Genomic DNA, 25,985 nt, shown 5'->3' on the forward strand with positions numbered 1-25,985 from the left:
CCCCCGTAATAGTACTGCATTTATAACAGAGGAACTCCATTAAATAACATTTGAAAAGATTAGAGGGCCATATTGTGAGCCCCTTATTCTCACTGAGCAGCACCTCGCTTCTCAAATAGCCTCATTGCTTTCAGTAGGATCTTGTGGGAACAAGGGATTCGCAGCCTGGCTCCTCGGACTGGCTCCTACACAGACGGCCGGTGAACATATTTCTTTGGGGGCTGAGCCTACCCGGCACTCACCTCATACTGGCAGCTCTGGCCTGCAGGGCTGGGCCCAGCTCTCCGCGCCAGCCTGTTGTTCTTGCTGCTCGCAGATTCATCGCCTGCCACAGTATCACACTTTTCGACCAGAGCGCCTGGTTGAAAAGGGACCCTGGCGGCTCCAGTCAGCACTGCTGACTGGGCCATTAAAAGTCGGTCGGGAGTGCAGCGGGGCTAAGGCAGGCTCCCTGCCTGCCCTGGCTCTGCGCAGCTCCTGGAAGCATCTGGCATATCCCTGCATCCCCTAGGTGCAGGGGCAATGAGGAAAGCTCCACATGCTGCCCCCAACCCAAGCACCGACTCCGCAGCTCCCATTGGCCGGGAACTACAGCTAATGGGAGCTGCGGAGGGCGGTGCCTGTGAACATGGAGGCGCCTGGCCGCCCCTGCCTCTAGAAGCCGAACATGCCGGCTGCTTCTGGGAGAGCTGGAGCGCACACCCCAACCCCTAGCCTCAGGTCAGAACCCCCTCCCACACCCTAACTTCCTCCCAGAGCCTGCACCCCAACCCCCGTTCCAGCCCTGAGCCCCATCCCAGATTCCACACTCCCTCCCACACCCCAACCCCCTGCCCCAATCCTGAGCCCGCTCCCGCACTCCAAACCCCTCAGCTCCAGCCTTTAGCCCCCTCATGTATCCCTAACCCCTCATCCCTGGCCCCACCCCAGTGCTCGTACCCCCATCCAGAGTCCTCATCCCCTCCCGTATCCCTGCCCCAGCGCGGAGCTCCCTCCCGCACTCTGAACCCCTCATTTCTGGCCTCACCATGGAGCCTGCACCCCTCCTGCACCCCCACCCCCTACCCCAGCCCAGTGAAAACCCCAGAGAAGGGGTGGGGCAGGGGCGAGGCAAGGATGTTTAGTTTTGTGAGATTAGAAATTTAGCAGCCCTATTCAGCAGGAGGGACCACCTGTAAAAGGGAGAAGATGGCTCAGTCTCCATGCCAGTCCAACCATTAGTCTTTCTGGTGAGACTGCTAGAAAAGGGCACTAATTGTGATTTAGATGTTGGTGCAGTAGGAATTGATCTAAAACCAGCTCACCTCACATAAGCCATGGAACAACCATCACATGGACTATCACCCTGATCTGGATTTGAACCATCAAGCCAGAGGTGAAGCTCTCTAGCTCTAGGATATCCAGTCCCCAGAGCCAAGCTGTCACAGCTTTAAAGACTTACTGAAATGCTATCTATTAAACATATATTAAAATAAAATCCTATTTGCCTCTCTTTCTCCCCAGTAGCATTTACTCTATTTATTTGCTTTTAATAGAGGCAGCTTGCTGAAACACAGGTAGGCCTCTTCCTTCAGAACTGCGGTGTGTGGTACTTTCCCATGAGAGGTACTGTACCTTCACCCACTCACTATATTATAAGTGAAGGTTCTGCCTATTAACTCCCACTCTACATTATGCAATTCCTTGCAACTGATGAGGCACTAGGCTTTTAAGTAGTATAATTAGCATAAATAGGTAACATGACAGAAATCTGTCCTCTCCATTAGTCTAAACTTGACAGACAGCTATGAAATGACAGCTGGGTACATTTTATTTTGTTTTAGATTATTGATTACCCAGGTGCACATTCTCACTGACAGACACTCAACAGCCATCCCTTTTACCCAGTGGGGCTCGATGTTCTACCTTCCCAAGGACAATGATCATTCTTCCATAAATTCAAAGAAGTTTTTACACTGCATGCCCAGAATGTCACCTCTCTCTACTTTAACTTTCCCCCCCATCTCTGTAAACCTGAGTAATTTTTGTCCCCCACTCCCAAGACCACCAATTAACTGAAAATACACTCCGATGCAAAAATATACACACTGACACAAAAATACAGGAATCTTCACATATGTCCAAAATGGATCGAACTATATAAAACATACAGCACACGTACAGGAGCTGTAACATGCCCAAAGATGCAAACACACTGGGTTAGATTTTCTCATAGTTGTACCCTATACACTTTGTTTACAAACTACTGTAGGTACATTCAGGTCACTTTTGGTTATCTAATATTTGACGGCTCTTTCTAGCATCAAATCCCACGTCTTAAGACAACACCTACAGCTGTGAGTGCAGGAAGAGGATTCTTTCCGTATGACTCTCAGTAGTGAAATGAAATGTGATTTGCACTGTGGACTTCCAGCTTTTACGAGCTGAGGCTTTCTTCCTCTCTAACCTTCATTTCTCCTTCATGCTTTTATTTATAGCTGTGTAACTTTTGCGTTCACTACTGATAGAAGGAATTGGTACCATGCTCGTGCATTGGCTACTGTAACTCTGAGCTCTTTGATCAACTGCAGTTAAGTTACCTCTTCTCCTTGACCTCCAAGATCTCCTTGATCATGCTCCATCAGTTATAATGTCTGCAACCTCAGTCCTGCCCTAGAGGGACTCTGCCATTGGGGCATCGGTTCATTAGATATGTTGCGCAGATTTAAAATATATAGTTAAGTGTCATTATCAGACGTGTGTCTTTAAACAAGAGCTTTCTCTCCTACCGGCTTCTGTATCTAAGTCAGCATGCTCAGTTTGTGATGACTGCAAGTTCCACTTCCACAGCAAGGGATCCTGATGCCATATAGACAGGATTATGATCTCACTGCAGGAAGAACAAGCTTTTCTCCAAAACCAAACACCTTCCGCTGGCTAAGAAAATGAGAAGTAAAGGGCCCGGTCCTGCGGAGGATCTTGAGTGAGGGCCAAGTCTCTCTCTCCTTTACTGGAGGATCTGAGTGAGGGCCAAGTCTCTCTTGCCTTCCTCACATGAATAGTTCAATGTGAATATGAGAATAAGGCTAGCAAGGTTTGGCCATTAACAGAGATTTCAGGATTTGGCCCAAATAAATTGATAAATGTATTATCTCCTTTTAAATTCTGGCCCCAAATTTGTTAGCCACACAGTAACACTTACCTAGCATTTTACATCTTCCAACAGCTGTCCAAATATCAACTAATCCTCACCATATCCCTGAAAGGTAGGTAGGTAATTCCCCAGTTTTACAGATGAGGAAGCTAATGCAGAGGTTAAATGACTGGCGTGGCAGAGCCAGAATGAGAACCCAGGAGTTCTGGTTCTGCTCTCACTCTACACCAGTGGAGCCCTGTTAACTAGAATGAGATTGCACCAGGAACACTGGCCTCTGATGTTAAGTGAAATAACCTTTCATATGGTATCTGTGAAAGAGAATACCTGAGAACATACCATTGCCAAATGGAATCTCCGGCTTCCATAGCAGCTCAGAACTGGCAAGGGAGTGGGAACAGTACATCATGTGGATCAACTTACACTCCTCTAGGAGCCCGGGACAAAAAAGTCACATTGCTTTGTATGCTGTTTCTGCAGTCTGATAAACTATCCGTGGTAGCTAGATACTGGGAAGAGTCTTTAAAGTGAAGGAGTGACTTGTGTGGGAGTGGTGTGTGTTGTAATAACTGGGCCTACAAAGTTATCCTAATTGTAAGATCAAGTGGAAGGAGGGAGTAAAAGTCTATTAAATGTCACAACACTCTATAACAATAATAGTTAAGGGGAGAAGGTGGGAAAGGGAGACAGAAAGACTAAATTAATCTAAACAAAAAAGGCCTAGTCAATTAATTCAAAGACTGTGTTAACAGCATGCCTGGTAAATAAGAAAAGTGGGAGACTGAAAAATCAATAGACCAAAATTGGCGTGTGGAAAATTAGGCCAAACTAGTAAACAGAATAATAAGAGGAAGGGCTATTCCACCCACCACTCCTTTTTGGGGTCCTTAAAAGAAAACCTCGTGGGGAAAAATTAAGAAGCAGCAGCTGTCGGCCAAAAATGCAGGTGACTAAAAGAAAAGTAGGAAGGTGCAAGCTTCACCATCGTGGCTGCTATCCCCGTCTCCTGAAACTCTGAAGTCCACCACCGCCACTGGGCCTTCTTTGTCCTGGGCCTGAGAAATGCCTTGAACAGGCCCAACCAGTCAAAGGGACCCAAATGACATCGCCACCTCCACTGGCTCTGGCAAAATCCCAGATGTGAAACTTGGTGAGTGTCCTTATCCTTCCTTACCTTATTTTTTCACTTTCCTATCCTTCACCTTTGGTCTTCTCTCTAATAAGAGTCTGGCCTAGCAGGCCAAGACTGTCTATTTTGCAACACTGCTGTAGGCCTATAACCAGAAAGGCAATGAAAAACAATGCCCTACACAGCCTACTGCTGATGCACGTTTGCCCGGTCTGGGAGTGGCTCATGAAACCATGTGCCGTGCCTGTGTTTTAAGCAGTGTTGTTGCAGCCATGTTGGTCCCAGACATTAGAAAAACCAGGTGGGTGAGGTGATATCCTTTATTAGACCGACTTCTGTTGGTGAGAGAGAAGTTTCAAGCTACACAGGGTATGTGTACACTGCAATTAGTCACCTCTGGCTGGCCCGTGCCAGCTGACTCGGGCTCTCAGGGCTCAGTCTAAGGGGCTGTTCAACTGTGGTGTGTGATGGGGTGTGACTCACCCCTGCGGCGCCTCCTGCTGGCTGCCCTGGGGATTCGCTCTGTATGTCAGTCCACCCTCTACTGGTGATGTCTTGGCAATGTCACTTCTGCTCCTGGGACCCATGTCACTCCCAGGACCGCAGCATCCTCTTCATGACACAGCCCTCCAGCTGTGCCACACTCTATGTTCCCCCCTTCCAGGGAACAGTATCGCAGTCCCTCAGTTCAGCCGTTTCCTCAGTGGCAAGTGGGGATGAGGGGGACCCGGGCCTGCCCACTACTCCGGGTCCCAGCCCAAGGACCCTGTGGATGGCTGCCACTTGCTGCGTCCCCTCCGACTTATCTATAGATCTCCCTGGGCCACTTCCCCGCAGCCCCAGCACCAGCACCCTCTTTGCCCTTACCTCAGGGCCTCAGCCTGCAGATCCCAGCAGCCTGCCAGGAGCTGCCCGTAGCTCCCCGGGTTTCTGCCTGCAGCACCGCTATGTCCAGGGTGCTTGCTGCCCTCTGCCTGCAAGGCAGCCAGTCCTCCTTCCTCCTCAAGCTCCAGGGAGTGACTGAAGCTGCTCTGCTCTGCAGCCCTTTTTATATGGGCCAGCCCAGCTCTGACTGGCTGCTCCTTGCAGCCCCTCTCTGATTGGCTGCCTCCTGGCGGCCTCCCAGGGGCTCTATTAACCCCTTATGAGCCAGCGTGGGGCAAACACCCCACCACATGGTGTAGACGGTTAGGCTTGGGCTCAAGTCCGAGCACTGGGACACTTCCACCTTGCAGGGTTCAACTGGTCATAGAACTGGTCCTTGATGTCAGAAGACGAGGCGAGTGTTGGGGCATACACACTCACAAGTTTGACTAGGCCCTTAGATGTGAACAAGCATAGTACCAAAAATTCTCTCTGATCCATTCGTAGGTGGCTCAATCATCCCCAGAAGTGAGTCCTTGATGGTAAATCCTACTCCATGCTCTCGCGTTTCTTCTGCACTTTTCCCCTGCCATAAAAATGTGTAGTCTTTTTCTATGAGAGATCCACTTGATGCTAGCTGTGTTTCTTGGAGGGATGAGATATCCACATTGAGTTGTTTCAGCTTGTCATTGATCACGGCGGTTTTTACGTGCATCTTTGATCGCTGAAGGTCCTCAGATAATCCAGTTGTCATGGTGCGAACATTCCAGCACCCTATCTTTAAGGATGTTTTCTTTCTTTTACTTGATTTGCCTGGTGCGTTGGTTACAATCTACTTGTCATGTTATAAAACTCTAAGCTCCAAGCACCCATTGAAGCAGGCAAACTGTGGTGGGACAACACCCTATTGTCTGGGGGCTGACCAGTTTTATGGCTGGCGATAGTTGCCCAGTGAGATACAATGATCTCTCCCTCCGTCAGAGGCAGCCCCTGGCACTCAACTCTACACCAATCGAATAAGAGCTTAGAACCAGTGACTGCTGCCTCCCGTGTTGTGTCGATGTTCGAGGCAATGCTGGAGTACCTCTCCAGGGCGCAAGCCTGGGCAAATGATATGGAGGCCCTGAGTTGCTCATGCATCAGGACCCCCCTCTTAGTGTCACCGGTAAAATCCATAGGAGAGGAAGAAAAAATATATCTGGTACCCAATCCGCTGCAGATACTAAAATGTTAGTACCTGAGCGCCTTTGGGGCTCCACTCTGGATTTTCTGTCTAAATTTACTCTCATAGCCTTACATTCTCCTGAATTCACCCATAAGGTGACAATGGTCCCTTCTGACCTTAAAAATCTATGAATCTTTGAACCCCCTGAACCTTCACTAGTTTTTAGAACCAACCTTTTATGAGGTTCTGAAATGTTTGGCTAACTTAGTTTTCTTCCATTTCCACAAGCTTCTCCACTTTCAGATTAGAGACAGCATTAGAAGTGTCAAGATACCAATAGGAAGGCTGTTCCCATGAGATTTTTTGCCCAGTTTTCCACATTCTAGGGGTTCAGTCAAGCATCCAAAAATTTGGATGTTTCCCCACACTGGACCTGAATTCCCAAACTGTGGATGTTCGCTCATCACTAAGGGCTGATCTTCACTACTCGCCCGGATCGGCGGTAGAAAATCGATCTCTCAGGGATCGATTTATCGCGTCTCGTTGGGACGCGATAATCGATCCCCGAATCGACGCGCATACTCCACCAGCCCAGGTAGGAGTAAGCGCCGTCAACAGGGGAGCCGCGGCGGTCAATTTGCCGCCGTCCTCACAGCGGGGTAAGTCGGATCAGATAAGTCGAATTCAGCTACGCTATTTGCGTAGCTGAATTTGCGTATCTGAAATCGATCCCCCCCCCCCATAGTGTAGACGTAGCCTAAGAGCCTCAAGGTCTTAGCTCCGGATCTGCACCACTGGCTGTGCACTGATGATGACTCTAGCTGTATGCATCCCCACCTGAGTGAATCTTAGGGCTTGCACACACTAGCGCTTACTTTGATATAACTTAAGTCGCTCAGGAGTGTGGAAAAGCTGAGCAACTGCCCTGAGCAACGTAAGTTACGCCAACCGAAGCGCCGGTGCGCACGGCGCTATGTTAGTGGGAGACGCTCTCCTGCCGACAAAGTTCCTGCTGCTCAGGGGAGCGGAGTTATTAAGCCAATGGGAGAGCTCTCTCCCGCCAGCAGAGAGCACTGGCTGCACTACAGCGGCACAGTTACATCAGTACAGCTGTGCCACTGTAGCGATTCTAGTGTAGACTAGCTCATAGGGATGTCATTGGTTCCTCTTGTTGGATTTCAGGGATGTCTCCGTTCTGGAATCATGTGAGAAAGCCCCATGACACCTGCAGACAATTCACACATCTGCACAGTTAAGATTATGATGGTCATTCCAGGGGGTGCCCTCTTCACCACTACTAGCTCTTCCTGTCTGTGTCCTCCTGGCAACAGATCTCATCTCCTGTTCACTAGAAATCTGATTTTCACCTCCTCTTCTCACATTTAATACATTGCTCATTTGGGATTTAGCACTATTTAGCTCAGCTGCTCAATATGCTTATCACAGACAATAGAGATGGGAATTGACCTAAGGTCTAGACCTGCCATTGCAGGATCATTCCTTACAGCATATTCTCCTGCATCTGCATGGTCGCTTCCAACCTATACTTACACCAATATTGCAACAGTGGTAGGAGTATCAGCAGGAACTAAGGAAAAGCAGTCCTTGAGGAAGCATCAAAAGTTCAGACTAGTAGCCCATTCTTTGTCTATTCATCCAGAGTAAACCCTCCCTGCAGAAGACACTATGTAACAGTACTGATAAGAATACCACAGCCTCCAAACTTTCAGGGTCATTTACGTGGTTATTGATTGCTCTGAGAGGGACTTCTGGTAATATCAACAGTAACATGGACTGTCATGTATTCTCTTCAGCAGGCATGCCCAGGACACAATGTGTCAACATCAGTACAGCTTTAGAAATAATGTCTTTAATCTAATTTTTGGAAATTGAGAGACTTTGGTCTCTCTTTGCTTTCTAGGGTGATGCATCGAGACCACATCAGCTCCTTTGTGACACGCAATGATGGGGGATGCTGCAGGGAAACCTATTTTAATTCCATCCTTTCAGAACTCTCTCATTTTGAATACACTGACGTTTGCTTCTTTTAATCAAGTTCATTCCCATCACTCTGCTTGAAATAAGCAGCTGATCTTGTTATCCATATGACCCCCCCGGAGGGCCTATCAAAGCACATGACAAATCTTATAACGTCAATCACTATGTTTGAACAACATTTTTCTTCCCCGTTTCCCTTTTTAGCATCACAAGCAATACTTTGGGCTCTTCCTGCTTCTCTCTCATGAAGAATTTTGGCCCCTTCTCTATTAAGAGCTGAGTCCAGCAAGGTGAGGTACTGCCAAATTCCCGGACTGTGAAATCTGATCTTCCCTGTGGAACATGGCTATTGCAGGGGATGGGGGCTCCTACCATGCACTGGGCTCCGGCTGCTAGTCCTGGCTGGGCTGGGGAGGGACAGAACTTCCTCTTCCCCTGCAGGGGCTGCTCCCAGGTTACGGTCAGACCCACCTCCGGGAACCTCCCCCGGCTACAGGAAGCTCCGGGGCTGCTGACTGGGAGCCCAGCTCTGAAGGCAGCGCAGAAGTAACGACCCCCCATACCCTGTGACCTTCAGTGCTGCATACACAGACACACATTATTTATATACATCATAGAGCTCTGCATTGGTGTGACAGGGCAGCCCCCCCCCGCCCCCCCCCCCCCCCGCACTAGCCCCAGTGACATCAGACCAGTAGCTCTGACAGAGGAAGTCCCGCCCCGTTCGAACTGGGCATGCTCCAGATGCTCACTGAGTATAAAAGGAGGGAACTCAGCTCAGTGGGGTGGGTGGCTGCAGGGGAAGGACCTAACTGGGAAGCGCCTGCAGAGGACCAGCTGACACTCTTGAAGCCGCCAGGAACAGAAGCTTTTATAGGCCGGCATGAACCCCCTACTGTGGGAGGAACCAGAGGAGGCGACGGATCCTGAGAACCACGGAGAACCCTGGGATCCGTGGGAGACCCCAACTCCCCAGCTGGTAGGGAGCAACCCAGGGGAGGTGATGGACTGGTACTTTGACCCTGGTAAGACTCAGTGTGTTTCGGTAGGACCCCCCCACCGCTGAGCCAGTAATAAGGTCCTATGGCCCTGCGACCAGGGGTGCTTGTATGGACTCTGGCCATTAGGCCGTGCTGCCCTGTGACCAGGGGTGCTTGTATGGACTCTGGCCATTAGGCTGTGCTGCCCTGTAAGGAGGGGCATGAACCCTCACAATTGGTCAGAGGTGTGTTAGTTTTATATAATTATAATATCTATTCAAATTGATATTAATATTTACCTATACACTTTACAAGGAGGTGATACTCTCTGATAAACTAGACTATGCAATAAATCACATTTACTATGCACCTTTGACCACCTCATCTACCTTGTGCTCATTAAACACCTCCCCAGGGACTTATATATAGAATTAAAATCAACATGCCTCAGACCAATGTCATTTAGGCAGCAAGTTCCACATTTGGTAAAAAGAATGAATCATTTTTGTGGCTGGCAGTTTTTAATCAATATCAGCAGTGTATAGCTGCTCAGAGTTTTGGAGTGTTCGGATAAATGCCTGGGAAGTCTACTGAGCAGAGGGCAGAGGAGGTGGCCAAAAGGGCCTGGTAAATGCAATTTATCACCTAGCTCGGCAATTCATCATATGGCATCACCTCCAGGGATTTCATACATATAGTTCTTATTTATGTATTTTCAATTTACAGTCCTATATGATGTGGGCATACGGATCCTAACATATGTTTGCGAGAGGGATTTACCCGCCACACAAAATCCTAATCCCCCAACTCTACAAACTTTCACACATGCATTTGGCACTGGACTTCAGTGGGGTTTGAAATCCAGATCTGAATTACACATTTACAGCCTGTTTGTATAACAGGCTGAATCTGAACTGAGACACTAACTTTGGGGGGAGTAAGCAGGTTGAAAATCAGATCCAAATTCTTAATCTCTTAATCCCTTATAACTACTTATAGATTCTAGGACTGGAAGGGACCTCAAGAGGTCATCGAGTCCAGTCCCCTGCCCGCATGGCAGGACCAAATACTGTCTAGACCATCCCTCATAGACATTTATCTAACCTACTCTTAAATCTCTCCAGAGATGGGGATTCCACAACCTCCCTAGGCAATTTATTCCAGTGTTTAACCACCCTGACAGTTAGGAACTTGTTCCTAATGTCCAACCTAGACCTCCCTTGCTGCAGTTTAAGCCCATTGCTTCTTGTTCTATCCTTAGAGGCTAAGGTGAACAAGTTTTCTCCCTCCTCCTTATGACACCCTTTTAGATATCTGAAAACTGCTATCATGTCCCCTCTCAGTCTTCTCTTTTCCAAACTAAACAAACCCAATTCCTTCAGCCTTCCTTCATAGGTCATGTTCTCAAGACCTTTAATCATTCTTGTTGCTCTTCTCTGGACCCTTTCCAATTTCTCCACATCTTTCTTGAAATGCGGTGCCCAGAACTGGACACAACTTGGAACAACATAGTCAAGAGTTCTCACTCTCCAACCACATTATAAAGGATAGTCCAATTGCATCTATCAAGGGTGCTTAGGGGTGGGAAATCTCTACCTTTATTAATTCTCAGCAAGAAGATTTCTTTCTTTGTGTCTCATGCTGTTTTCTCATATGCCAAGTGCCCAGACTGAAGACTTTGTGTATGTGGACTGTAAATATATGCACAAAGAATATAAACAAAGATCAATACAACAAATGAAATTTAAAAATATGTAAACCAACCATTTTAGCCCATGGGCTAAAAATGCAGTTATGTTGGTTCTTTTCATAAGGCTCCCTTGTCTCGTTAAACAGAATGAGTGACTGGTAGCACTGATACGATATCACATTACAGCTCAGGGATCCCTAACAGGAATTGCAGAGAGCTGCTTTAGTTGAGTGCGACTGTATGATTTTGACAGGACAGCCTTTGTACTTCCATTTGCCTTTCAAATGCTGTCAGTTCCCTAGATGTAGTGGGGTATGGTTACTGAAATACTCTATGATGATATTTCACACAGAGTTTAATTTATCCAGACACTCTAGCGCTGTATTTATACCCAGGAATTCAATCTGGCTTGGCTTTTTTATTACATTTTTCGCTTAACTGTGTTTCTAAGAGCTACCCTTCTATATACTGTACCTGATGCTGCAAGATGGTCAGCACCCTCAATTCCCTTTGAAGTCAGTAGGAGTTGAGGGCACCCCCACGTTGAGTAACCATTTGTGTAACCACCCCTGATAGGCCAACAGCATGATTTGACCTCAAGACTAATAGCACTAAATACATAAACAGCTATTGCTTGAGCTAAATAACTAAGTCCCCTAGCTAGGAACAGTAACAGATCCATTAATCTCTTTCATGGACCAGCCTCTGAGGTTGGGGGGGGGGAATAACACAGACCCACATTCTCATGTGGACAGTCTCAGTATTGGCTCCAGTCCTGCAACTGGATCTATGCAGGTGAATCATTTTCCTCATCAATAGGGCTCTGCATGGATACAAGGATTGGTCCATGTGAACCTGATAGCAGAGTTGGGGCCCAAATTGGTTAAATCACCTTATAATACAAACTGTGTTTCATTTAACCACCAGCTATATATATATATTGTCTTTAGCAATCGATTAATAAACAATGGGAGTAGATTAAGGCACCAGCGTTCCTTCCATAACAAATTAAAACAACACCTCTATGGTAAATCTTTTGGGGATTTCAACTGGTTTCCTTTAAGAAAAAAAGAGTTTTCAAAATAGAGTAAATAAAGGGATTAGTAACATCTTGGCAGAATGATTTTTTTTCTGTTAGGCACTCTAACAATTCTACTACAGGGAATGACAATTTATATATACAACTATATACATATCGAGGGCTAGGTTCACCAGTATGCCCTGGTTGCTTTGCATCACCAGGAACAGTGCAAAGCACCTGGAGTGGCCTGGTGAATCTGGCTCCTGTTATATATGCTGATACTCCCAGTGTGTACAAAGAGAGATCTACATCGATGGGAGTTCTCCCCTCCATAGTCATTCTCTTGTGTGTCTGTACCTGGTGCCTGTGTCACTGCCACTCTTCACTGCTCCATCATCCGTGAAATTAAAGGTCCCGGTCCAATTTGCCAATTCCTCTCCACTCTGCCAGCTAAACTGCAGCCCTCTAATAAGAAAATGAGGCAGTTGATATTTCATGTCATTCATTTGATTAATTCTTTCAGCATGTGTTCTGTTGGCCGTTTCTTGACACAGCAGATAGGAGACATTCACCAAAAAGGGAGGGGGGATTAAATTAAAAAATTAAAATATCAAGAGCCATGACTCATTGTTTTATTATTGTTTATAGTTATGGTTGAAGCTTTCACTTTGCTCAGCCTGATTTTGCTACATACAAAACAAAAACCTGTGGAATTAAAAGGCCAAATTGTCAAAGATAAGCACCTGGGATCTGCCTGCAAAATAAATGTACATGGACCAAGTAGGTAATTTCATAGAGAGAGAGAGACAGGTGCATGTGACACCAGATGATTGCGTGTGCAAAGAGCTTTGAAACTTGGCTCAGTTTGCAATTTGGACCCACAGGTTTAATAATGATGGAATTTAGATGTCTCTGATTTGTGGGCCGTTGGAAAAAGGTTTGAGAATCCCTTCCCTGTCATTATTTATGACATCTGATTGCTTGCCTAAAGTCACATGGTATTGTTTCCATTCCCTGATTGGAGAACTGAAGTGTTATAAACAAATATCAGGGGGTAGTCGTGTTAGTCTGTATATGAACCATAGCTGCTGCTAGTGGTGCAAACACTCATCATATTAGGCAGTTTTCTTAAAGCCCCAGCTCTGGAACCATGTACGTATGTGAGAATCTCAGCTTCCATTTTAAAAAAATACTTCTGGCCCTCATGGTTCTGGAGCAAAGCTTGAGACCATGAGCCGAGAGCTCCCCAAAGGTTCAAAAGCCAGCAGCCCAAGAAAAAGAACCCATGATTATTTTAAAAAAGAAACTTCTCATTCTTAAGCCGATCCTATGATTTGGGGGGCCTCACTCATGATTTCTGAACACTTGGGGTGACAATACTGTTTTCCCAAGGAAAGCTGTTTACCAGCATGGTCTGGCTGGATAGTGTAGAAGCTGAGCTGTGCTGTGGTGAGGGAACAGGTTGTCAGGTGATTTATCAGGAAATTAAAGGCATTTAGATGGACAGATGAGGTGATCCATCGATGTCCTTTTACCAGTGTAATTGGCAGCTGTTATCTGCCCAGGAAGTGAATTAGGGAGGAGGAACTGCCTGAGACATGTAAATGAAGGGTTTTCTTCCTTCCAGAAGCAGAGAGGGAGGACAACTCCAGTTGTTCTCTGGCCTGCCATCAGGTATATGTTTTTCTAAAAGATTTGCCTAGGAATTATTCTGGGGAAGTTCTATGGTTTGTGTGATACAGGAGGTCAGACTAGATCAGGGGTCGGCAACCTTTCAGAAGTGGTGTGACAAGGCTTCATTTATTTACGCTAATTTAAGGTTTCGCGTGCCAGTAATACATTTTAACGTTTTTAGAAGGTCTCTTTCTATAAGTCTATAATATATAACTAAACTATTGTTGTATGTAAAGTAAATAAGGTTTTTAAAATGTTTAAGAAGCTTCATTTAAAATGAAATTAAAATGCAGAGCCCCACGGACCGGTGGCCAGGACCCAGGCAGTGTGAGTGCCACTGAAAATCAGCTCGCGTGCCGCCTTCGGCACGTGTGCCATAGGTTGCCTACCTCTGGACTAGATGATCACAATGGTCCCTTCTGGCCTAGGAATCTATATGATAGCAATTTACTTGTTCCAGATGGGGAAAATCTGTGGGTGGGCACATACTTTCTATATTGTTATAGGTGTTTGAAGGCGCCAGTCAGATCTCTGGCATTAATTTCTGCTAACTACCTAGTGCGCCAAAGTAGCAGTATTTCACAGAATGAATAGCACACCGTGAATAGCCAGTGCTCGTCTACTGCAAATACCCTTGCTTGCCAGCTAACGGGGGTGTTGTTAAGATGAACAGCCATCCCCCAAACATCTGTGTAAACAAAAGCCCATGTGTGCAAATAGCAAATAAGGAGGGAAACAAACATGGTCAAACCAAACAGCCAGATGGAGTTCAAACAAATGTTCACAAGCTGGTTTTTGCAGCATGTGGTTAGCTCCACCGTTGCCTCTCTTTGTCTGCAACAAAGTGTTTGCAACATGACCTACTAGCAGGTGTTGTTTCAGTGATTCCTACTTGTGTTAGTGCAGGCTAGTATGGCAAACTAGCCTCCTCCCACCTACCTTGATTATGAGCCTCTTGCAGGGCACAGCTGCATGGCCACAGACCACCTCCCAACCTATCTACTGGGTGTGCTAGCCCTCAATGGAGCTTGGGCTGCTGGGAGTCATGTGACTATCATGTAGCTTTGGCTTTCCACACAGCTCTAGTTGGAAACTACTATACCAAGACAGTCTGATATAGTATTTAAAGGGTCTGTTGCCAGCATGGTACTAATTATTTCATATACTCCTATTATACTGTGGATAAATTTCAGTATCCATCATGCAGATATCATACTGCTCATTGCAATGGTTATTATTAATTTGCTTGGCACTACAGTCCAAAGGCACCAGTCAAGATCAGAGCCCCAGTGTGCTAGACACTGTACTTTTCCTAGACTAGTTGGCACTGCAGGTAATGGCAGTCACAGCCGAAATGTAAATACAAAATTCTTTATGAAATGATAATGTCATTCCCTCTGTAACAATAACTCTGTTTACATACATCTTGTAATAAAGACCAACAGCCTATAAGTAACTGAATGAATCCCATTGACTTTCCAAAGATAAACAGAAATATTTAGCCAGTGCAAAAGTGTATGCTGAATTATCATGAAGCGAGACCAGGTTGTAGAGCAAATTTAGAGTTTGCATTCATTTTGGATGGCGCTGCTATAGTGGGCAGTTTAGAGAGTTGCATGGGAGGGGAAAACCACTATATAAAATGTGATCCATCCATTCTGCTCTCTCTCCACCAAAACACCCTGGCATCAAAAGTGGTCATTCCAATTCCTCCATGTAACACATTAAAAGATAGAAGAGCCAATGAAAAAAAAAAAAAGTTGCTTTCTTGGGCCCCGATCCTGCAACAAGATCCATTAACGTATCCCTTTATTCCCAAGTGGAGAATCATGGAAGTCAATGGGAAATCTGTACAGGTGTAAGAGCCCACTACCAGATTCAATTATGTGCTCAGAAGCTTGGACCATCTCCCATCTGGTGTCCATTCTGCAAACAGAACTATCTGCATTTGACTTCTGAGAAAGGCAATGCTGTAAAATGCCCTTTTTATAAGTACGGTGGGAACACAGACAGAAAGCAGTCTTGGCTGGCATAAATCAGAGTGGCTCCTTTACCTTCAAGGGCACTATGATGATTTGTACTAGCAGAGGGTCTGGCCCAATGTGCATATTTCTGTGTGGCATGTTACCCTGTTTCCCCGAAAATAAGACAGTGTCTTATATTAATTTTTGCTCCCAAAGATGCGCTAGGTCTTATTTTCAGGGGATGTCTTATTTTTCAATGAAGAAGAATACGGTACACATCGGTGGATGCCTTATTATCGGGGAGGTCTTATTATCGGGGGGATGCCTTATATTACAACGAGAGGCAAAACTGTAAGTAGGCCTTATTTTCGGAGGATGTCTTATTTTCGGGGAAATAGGGTAGTATAAAGCAGGCATGAGAAAGCTTTCACTCCTGCTGACTACTTTAGATTTTGTGTCTGTTGGAATAAATACTTGTTGTTCTCTTCCAGGTTCCTCAGTCTGGCAGATTGGTGACTGCACTTTATAGCTTTAAATAGTTTTGATTTAAATTTAAACCAGTGTCAAATGTGTCTGATCGCACGTCCTCTAAAAATGAGTTTGAATTAATGAAGACAGTAGTGAACAATAAGATGGGGGGATAGTGAGAGAAATAGTCTCCGTGCTTTCAAAGAGCTGAGTTGAAATTTGGATTTAGGCTACATTTGGCAAGTTCGGACTCACATAAACATTTGCAAACTGAAGTAGACTTATAATAGATGTATAATTCGTATCAGTGTGGCCCTTATACATGACCCTTCCTATGGCATAGCTAAAATTCAGTCAGATGGATTTTAGATAATTGAAAAACACTTTAAAAATGTGAAGCAAAATTCTGCCCCCTGGTGCATCTCTATACAGCGCATAACTTCTGGGAGAAAAGCAGAAGAAACACTCAAATGCTCAGACGGGAGGATCTGTTCATAAAGGAAATGATAATTCCATGTTATAATACCCTCTTCTCAGGCCTCGTTTGGAATACTCTGTGCAGCAATTGAAGCATCAAGTTTAAAGCCCGGCATTCAAATTTTGGAAAAGACCCAAGAGGAGATCAGCAAGGGAACGGAAGGCATGTATGTCTTATGAGGAAAGGCTTCACATGTTTAGCTTGAAATGGCAGAGAAGAGATCGAATTAAGATAAAAACATACCTAAGGAATGCAACTAAGGGTCTGGTTATGAATCTGTTCTCTCTTCATGGTAAGGACAAGCCACAAGGTGATGAGCTGAGTTTAAGGAGAGAAAAAGTGTCCAGTTAGGTGTCAGGATCCCTCACTAAAGAGAGTGACACATGGAACCATTCAAGAATTTAACAACATATAGAGCTATACTACAACTCAAGAAGATACATTACAGAAATCCTAGGACTACTCGCAAGGAGGAATATGGGTATGCAGGATCGGGTCCATAACTTTGTAATGTATTTTCTGGAGTTCTATTATACCTCTATATTTCATAATAGAACTGTTCTTACGAGTAAGGCAACTTGCACAAACAATGAATTGCAAGGAAAACGAAGAGTGAGATTTTTCAAAATCTCTCTGCCTTGGCCTAACTCTGCTCCTATCGAAATATGTGGGGGTTTTACAATGGACCTCAAAAAGAGCAGAGTGAGGCCAATGCTTCAGAATCTCAGCTTTTGTTTTTAAAAAGTTTTTAAAAGTTGGGGATTGGTCCTGCTTTGAGCAGAGGGTTGGAGGAGATGACCTCCTGAGGTTCCTTCCAACCCTGATATTCTATGATTCTAAGTTCCTTGTGGTTGTGAAGAAAACCTTGAAAACATGAACTAAGGGTTTGTCTAGATGGAGAATTGGCACGCAGCAAACTGGGATGTAAATCTACAGTGCACTAGCTTACCATGCATTAATTGGTGGTGTGGACCATGCTACCATGCAATAAAAATTCCGTAGTGCACTTTGATCCACTGCTGTTTGAAATGGGAATAGATCAAAATGTACAACAGAACTTTTTATGTGAGATAGCAAGGCCCACATCGCTTGTTAGCTCATGGTAAGCTATTGCACTGTAGATTTATACCCTGACTTGCTGCACACTAACTGTCCATATAGACAAGACCAAAGTATAAATTGATGCAGTGCTTTCTGCCTGAATCTGCAGACAGCTTGAAACAATGGCTCTGAGACGTGTGAACCACCCCACCAACCTATCTCATTGGGGTATTAATTCGAAAGCCTAACAGCACCACTTAAAAAGTCAGCATTAACTATTTTGTTGCTTATCGTCTGAGTGGCCTGAATGGGGAAAAGGTAAGATAAGCCTCTGGAATTGAAAGTTGCAAGAAGGAAGAAATGCAATGGGGTGGGGGCGGAAGAAGGAGGAAAGAAACAAGAAAAGAGGATGGGGAAGGAAGGGAAAGTGGAGGCAGAAATAGTGGCCTAATATGTAATTGGGACAAAGAATCAAATATTCAAAAACAGCCTCCCAAGATATGTCTGCACTTTTCTGTGGCTGCAAAGGATGGATTTATGATCATAACATATCATCTCCCCCTTAAATTATCATATTTTCCCACTGCTTGATGCTGAACATGACAATAAAAATCTCGAACAAATAACAATGATAATTAAGACCTTAAAAACAACAAGGAGTCCGGTGACACCTTAAAGACTAACAGATTTATTTGGGCATAAGCTTTCGTGGGTAAAAAACCCCACTTCTTCAGATGCTGAAGAGCTTATGCCCAAATAAATCTGTTAGTCTTTAAGGTGCCACTGGACTCCTTGTTGTTTTTGTGGATACAGACTAACACGGCTACCCCCTGATAATTAAGACCTTAGTTACCACATAAATGCCATATTTTTCCCTTTATCTTTGTGAAAAATCTCTCCTTGATATCAAAGGGAGTTCTACTGTGGATGGAAGGGAGTGCAGGATCCTAATTTAGAGGCCAACTCACAGGCAATAATTAACCATGGAGTTTGACCCTCTGGACAGACTGAGTTTTACAGACTTGCACTAGAAAGTACTCACAAGTCAGTTCTCTTAAACCAAGAGGACTTGAAGTTTTCAGACCAGTAAATGTCAATAGCAACGTTTTGGCCTTAATCAGTAGCTACAAGGATTGAGCCAGTGTGTGGTTGAATGAACACTGAAGTAATGTGAAAATAATGGGAAAACAGAAAATTAACCGGGCTGCATAATTCTGGAGGGCCTGTCAAGGGTGGTGTCAGAAAGCAGCAGGGAGCCTAGCAAAAAGCCCTTTGCAAAAATCCAAACAAGAAACCACTGCAGCCTGAACTGAGGTTTTAGTAACGGGGGAGGTCAAATCTGGATTTCTGAAATATTACATAAGCAAGACCAAGCAAGTGAATGAACTCCAATATGGAGTCTAGGATCCATATGATCACCTCATCAGATTACAGAGGTTCCATCTCAGGGCAGCTTTGAAGGTACACTATGGTAGGGTTACCATTCGTCCGGATTTACCCGGACATGTCCTCCTTTTTGTGCTAAAAATAGCGTCCGGGGGGAATTTGTAAAGCACTCACAATGTCCGGGATTTCCCCCTCCCCCGGCACAGCAGAGCGAGCGGCTGGGAGGGCTGCAGGAAAGTCCCGGGCTGGACTCTGGAGCAGCTGGAGAGGAGCTCCGCCCTGCATTCTGAGCAAGTGTCTCAGCACAAAGTGCAGCCCTCCCCTTTTGCAACTGGGAGCGGTTTCTGCCATGCAGCGTAGCAAAACGGGAGCGAGAGCACTTTGTGCTGATACAAGGGCAGCTCTCCCCTGCAACCCGGTCCGGACCAGGGACCGGGTTTTGTTGTGCAGGGCCAGGGACCGGGTTTTGTTGTGCTGGGGAGCTTAGCCACGTGTCCGGCTCGCACAGAGCCCAACACTCTGTTCTGAGCAGCAGGGTAAGGGGGGGCAGGAGAAGGGGCAGGGAGGTTCTGGAGGGGGCAGTCAAGAAACGGGGGGGGGGCTTTTTGGGGGGAGTGGAGAAAGTTTTGGGCAGTCAGGGTACAGGTAGGGGGTAGGGTCCTGGTGGGCAGTTGGGGGGGGGTCTTAGGAGGGGGCAGTTAGGGGACAAGGAACAGGGAGTCTTAGGTAGGGGGTGGGGTTCTGGAGGGCAGTTAGGAGCAGGGGTCCCAGGAGGGGGCAGTCAGGGGACAAGGAGCGGGGGGGTAGGGGGCTGGGAGTTCTGGGGGGGAGCTGTCAGGGGGCAGGGGTGGGGAGAGGGATCGGAGCAGTCAGGGGACAGGGAGCAGAGGGGTTTAGATGGGTTGGGAGTTCTGGGGGGGGGGGGCTGTCAGGGGGTGGGGAGTGGTTGGATGGGGCGTGGGAGTCCCAGGGGTCTGTCTGGGGGTGGGGGTGTGGATAAAGGTTGGGGCAGTCAGGGGACAAGAGGCAGGGAGGCTTAGATAGTCCTGGGGGGCAGTTAGGGGCAGGGGTCCCAGGAGGGGGTAGTCAGGGGACAAGGAACGGGGGGAGGGTTGGGAGGTCAGGGGGGGCGGGAAGTGGGAGGGGCAGGGGCAGGGCTAGGGCGGGGCTCCTCCCGTCCTCTTTTTTGCTCGCTGAAATATGGTAACCCTACACTATGGATGCAAGATATCTGGTTAAAGTTCAGCTCAAACAAGAAGAGAAGATTCTAAAGGACTTCGCTTGGTCCCTGATGGCCCCATTTCTGCCCTAAACAGAAGGATGGTCCTGATCATTTGGGCAGCTCCTGCAGAAGGATCTGCCCACTACTGATCACAGTCTAAATAATTACCTCTTTGTCACTGGAGTGTCATAGGGCAGATCAGGACAAACAAATGAAGAAGTGATTAACCGTCTGAAAGCTCAGCATTAATTTCCAAGGAGGTCTGAATAGCAATGACGGCTCTATGCAAACTAGTCAGGGAGAGACTAGCAGATCCCACACACCTCTAATATCAACCCGTCCCAGGAAACCTCCTGCTCACTTGTTTCTTCTCAGGATGAGGGATATTTACAGTGATTTGTCAGGCTGACAATCCTGTTATCTCCAGTTACCCTAGAGAGGGTGAATAAACTCAAAGGCAAGCATCAATGGACTGAACCCAATGTCATTTAATGCCTGTAAGCAAACCTGAAACCTGACTAAGTCTGCTGATCCTACATATGGTCCAGTGAAGGGTAACACTGAAGTTAGAAGACAATCCCTTCCCACCACCCACCAGTAAGGGGCACTTTATCCCTGACAGGAGGAGAAATCCGTGTGTTTCACACTTCTCCCAATGTCTTCCTCTCTTCACTGTCTTTAATCTTTCTCTCTCTCCATTCTCTTACTCTCATTCCTTGCTTATCTTCTACATACTTATCTTCTATCTCAAGTCCTTACTTGAGGCAGAATTATCTAGTAGTCAGACACTGGGAGTGGAAACCAGAGAGCTCTGCCTTTCTAACACCAGCTGTGCCACCAACTCACTTTGTAGTGTCAGGAAAGTCACTTAATCTCTCTGTACCTCAGTTTCCCCAAACCTAAAATTGGAATCATAAAACCTACCCTGCCGGGAGGCGGGTTAAAAATTCATTAATTAACGTGCATAATGTGATGTTACACCCCATATTCATCATAGAAATATTGTTATGATATGAATATGGTATAACTAATACGTTTTCTGCAAGATGGGTCATGTGAGATCATTGAAAAGGTAATGATCTACTGAATGTGTTTATCAAATTTGTAGGCATGTATCATTTCTGTATCTGACGTTAGGAATATTGACTTTGTAACAATTACAACTGTGTGTGTATGTGGGGGAATGCCCACCCACAGTGGGCAATCAGCCTGAATGAGCCATTTAAGAAGGACAATAGAACTCTGGAGATACTAATCTCCCACCTTCCTGAGGAGCTTCCTGGGATGTTGCTTTGACACTGCAGGGTCACATAATGATGTCACCTGGTATGGAGTACTGCCTGCTGGACACTGCTGGTATTTTTCCACTGGAAACAAAGGGTTCCCGCCTTATGTAAATTCTATTTAAGGCTGGGGAGTAAGGCAAACAGGACTCTTCTCCATTGCCTCCCCATCCAAGAAGGAAGATTGCTAAAAACACCTGAAGGGAAAGGCTGGGGCTGAGTCCAGGCTGAGACTGGGGTCCAGTCTGTAAAGAGAAATAACTGGAACTCTAAGCTACAGAAACTCTGCAACCTGCCTAAAACAACATTGAGGGTGAGAAATTATTTACTTGCTTAGTTTGAATGTTTTGTTTTGTTTGCTATCCCTTATAATCACTTCAAATTTACCTTTTGCAGTTAATAAACTTATTTCTTGGTTATTTCAAAACCCAGTTTGTGCAATTCATACCTGGCGGGGTGGTCAAAAAGCTGTGCATCTCCCCCTCCACACTGAGGGAGAGGGTGAATTTTTATGAGCTTGTGCTATGCAGATCTTTCTATACAGCTCAAGACAATATTATTTGGGGTTTATACCCCAAAGGAGATGATCACGTGAGTGTTGGGCAATCCCCGAGCTGATTTCTCCCACACAGAGCTGATCTCAGTGTCTCCATGTCCATTTGCAACTGGGTGTGTCCCTACCTGTGTGCATGCGCTGGAGAAGGCTTGAGGGCCTGGTACAGTGCAACAGAGTGAGGAAACCCAGGCTGCTGCAAAGGGGGGACTCAATGAGACCCCAGCACATCAGGTGAGACCCCGAATGGGGGGTCCAACCTGTCACACATAATATGCTCTTTGAAAGTGTAATATGTATTCCTGACTCATTAACAGATTTCCCATGTGACCTTACAAGTCAGGCAGTCAGTCTCTCTGACCTCAGTCCCACATCTGTAAAATAAGAAGAAGAATACCGGCCTAGTACACAGGGTGCTGTAAGGACAAACTCATTAATGACTGTGGGCTGCTTGAATACCATGCAGATAAGGGCTAAAGAAAAAACTGTTGAAATAAATAAGGGAGGAGGAATTGCTCGAAGGGCTGGACTGAAGAGGGAGAGAAAAGGAGTTTGCTAGATGAGGGGAATAGTATGGTAAAAAATACAAAACGGAAGTGGGGACAGGAGACAATGGAGACAACAGGGTAAGAGGGGTGGCAGGAGAGCAGAGATCAAAATTTGCCTTCCATATGGTGCAAGTTTGCTATGTGTGATATCCCGTTTGCTTAATTTCGCATTGTGCTTAGGTCGGGGGTGGGGACTGAGACCTCAGAGGGGCTTGAAAATATTTTAATTCCTAGAAGATGTGAAATAGAACGTCCATTTAACAACCACTATCAGTATGTTGCCATCCTAGCAGCATGAGCAGTGTCTAGGCCAGGGGTTCACATGGCAAATTTTTTAGTGGCCTCAGAGTGCCTTTTTCTTGCTGGTGGCCACGCTGACAATTTTTCCTAAAATACTTAATTCACTTTAGGAAAAACAAATAAATATGCACATATCCATTTACAAATCATTGTAATTTATTTATGTTGGATTTTTTCAGACTCAGTGATAACAATAATGTACAGTGGTATCTATTCTTTACTGGACCTAAACAGAATAGAAACAGAAATAGGATGCTTTGCGTGTTCTCGTCTTTTTGTTGTTTCTTTTGCTTTTTTGGTTGCTTTTTTAAAAAAAAAAAAAACTTGCTAGATAGTAAGTCTGCTGCTGTGAAAAGATATTTATATGTTTGTTAATATCACTTTTCACAGCAGACTTACTCAGCTCTAGGACAAATTAAGCCCTCGATGGGGAGGTGGGCAGGGAGGCCGCGGGTCCCAGGGACGATGGTGTGGGTGGACCAGAGCCTGGAACAAGAGCCTGGATGGAGCCCAAAGCCCCGTGGCTGAAGTCTGCCCCCGCTCCCACCAGGGAAAGTGGGAAATTCACCAGCTGCCTGCACCTCCAGCATTTATGTCTCTGGAGGAGGGTGGGGGCTCAACCCCCACTGGTGGCCCTGGAAGAGGGGCCACTGCTTCTCCCACCCCAATCACAGCCCAGGAGGCTGTGGCCATAAGAAAAGCCCCTGGTGGCTGCATGCAGCCACAGTGGCCACATTTGAGAAACGCTGGTCTAGGCAGGTCATCCACTGTGTGCAAAAACTCCCCCTACAGGAGGGTGAGATTCGGTATCTCTAAATTGCCTACATGGTAAAATTATGTGACAAGTGAAAGGCACATTACAGGATTACTTTAATAGCTTCTTAGTATCCGGTCTTATGCTTGGAACCATCATTAAATCGACTCTCAAGGCTCAGCAGCGTAGAAAAATAATAAGACAGACAAGGGAGGGAGATTCAAGGATGCGTGTGTCTCTAACAATCCAGGGCCAGATGTTACATCCCTGGTGTAACTCCGGGGAGATTGCAGCTGTAACACCAGGGATGAATGTGGCCCCTTGGGTTCAGAATCTAGGGACAACATAATCCCACTTTACGCAACAGGAGGAACTGTCACATGACTCCATGTGTCACTGATGTCACTGACTGACCTGCTCCTATTGCTGTTGAAGTTATGGGCAAAAGTCACATTTGCGTTCAGCGGGAGCCAATCTGGGCCTGACAGGCCTAGTTTAAAAGCTTCCTCGTCTCTCCATTAACGTGAGCCTAGCCCCGTTTTAGTTTGGATACGTGCACGTGGCTATTCCTCTCCTCCACACTAATACAGACCAACCATTCATTGAACTGATTGTAACACTGATTTGTAACTTTATGATAGGTGCAGGCAGTTGCAGGGTCCCAAACTGCTGCAAATGGAGGAAAGATTGGTCTGTTTCCATTATTTCCAGCTCTGGTCCACCTGTCACAGAGAGATCAAGCCAGCCTGGGTGACTGCACCGGGGCCCCAAGCACATTGCTTGTGCTCCATGACAACCCTGAATAAGTGGATTTTTTAAAACCACATTTTAGCCATAAGATGGGAGAACAATTAGGCTAGGGTTGTGATGACAAGCCATCTGATCCGCAGGAGATGGTGAGAAAAAGGATTTGAAAAGGGTTTGTGATCATGGGAGATAGCAGGTGTGCTGCATACTAAATGAAAGGACTAAATCAAACAATTTAGGTCCCCAGGAAGTCAGTAAGCAGGCTTAGTAGGTGCAGGATGGGCAGCATAAGTCCCGTGTTTGTGGACTTAGTGTAAGACTGGTTCATTACACAATGGACCAAATGGCGTTACAGTAGGGATAAGCTTGGCCCAATAGATTAAAGCGGGAATTGATAGTCACAGAGCAGTGCTGGCAGGGCTGGCTCCAGACACCAGCCTGGCAAGCAGGTGCTTGGGGCGGCCGCTCTGGAGAGGGGCGGCACGTCCAGGTATTCGGCAGCAATTCGGCGGACGGTCCCTCACTCCCGCTGGGAGCAAAGGACCTCACGCCGAATTGCCGCCGCAGATCACGATCGGGGCTTTTTTTTTTTTTTTTTTTGGCTGCTTGGGGTGGCCAAAACCCTGGAGCCGGCCCTGGGTGCTGGAGTCTATTTTGAGTAGCACACAAGCAAGATTGAAGACACAAAGGTGGGAAGCCACTATATGACAGTGACTATAATCCCAAACAGGATTTAGTTTTATGTAGCACCTTTCATACATAGGGCTAAATTCTGCTCTCAGATGAGCATATGCGGCTTCCATTAATGTTGCATCCATAATCACTGCCCACGCATTGCCCTGATTTTGCGTACACAATAGACTCAACAATAGTACAGCCTTGGACACTGGAGGTTTGTCAGGACACCAGAGGTACATCAGAACTCGTTTCAAGATGCTCCATGGGAATCTTTAGCTTCCATCCAGAGAGCCACCAGAGCTGGGGAAGGGAGATCTTGGACTGATGTCTAATCAGGAGTTAGTCTTATGGTTAATAATTAGGGGATAAATCTTGGTATCCCACAACAAAACCCTAGGAAGACAAGGTAATGGTGTCAGTTTCATCCCACGGGAGGCAGGTTTAGAACTTCCCATGCAGGAGCCCTCCCAAGCCACAGTTGTACTGTGACCCACAGGGAAATCCCATGTTTTAGTGCATTCACACAGCCCCAAGTGCACGGAGATCTCATATAGAGGTTTCCACTTGTTCAAAAGGATGAGTACGGTACCATTTAGGTTCAGCCTAACCCCCTACTGCTACACAATTTGGGCTATACTATTAGGCTATTCCCCACCCCCATACACATGCATAAAAACAGAGGGCATGATCTGTCTGTGACGTTGCACCTCCATATGATTTTATGAAAATATGCTAATGAGTGTGAATATAATGCAACTGGAATATGCTTCTTGCAAAAGGTCTCTTGTAAGGTATCATTACAAAGCTTATAATCTACTGAGTGTGGTCATCCAATTTGTATAAATGTATCACTCTTGTATTGGAAACTAGAAATATGAAATATAACTCTGAGGTCCTATTGTAATTATG

General features: G+C 46.0%; 1 protein-coding gene across 2 annotated transcripts in view; it reads right to left on the minus strand.

The window, feature by feature from the left end:
- ST8SIA5 (ST8 alpha-N-acetyl-neuraminide alpha-2,8-sialyltransferase 5) overlaps positions 1 to 25,985 on the minus strand; it is a 113,748-nt gene that overhangs the window by 42,561 nt on the left and 45,202 nt on the right. Inside the window, exon 3 of one of the 2 annotated variants that reach the window (XM_005305411.4) lies at positions 12,338 to 12,445. The exons of the other annotated variant lie outside the window; for it this stretch is intronic. Coding sequence (XP_005305468.1) covers positions 12,338 to 12,445 — 108 coding nt within the window. The remainder of the gene's footprint in view (positions 1 to 12,337; positions 12,446 to 25,985) is intronic. 2 annotated transcript variants of the gene reach the window in all.

This window comes from Chrysemys picta, chromosome 6, assembly GCF_011386835.1.
Source record: "Chrysemys picta bellii isolate R12L10 chromosome 6, ASM1138683v2, whole genome shotgun sequence".
Lineage (NCBI taxonomy): Eukaryota > Metazoa > Chordata > Testudines > Emydidae > Chrysemys > Chrysemys picta.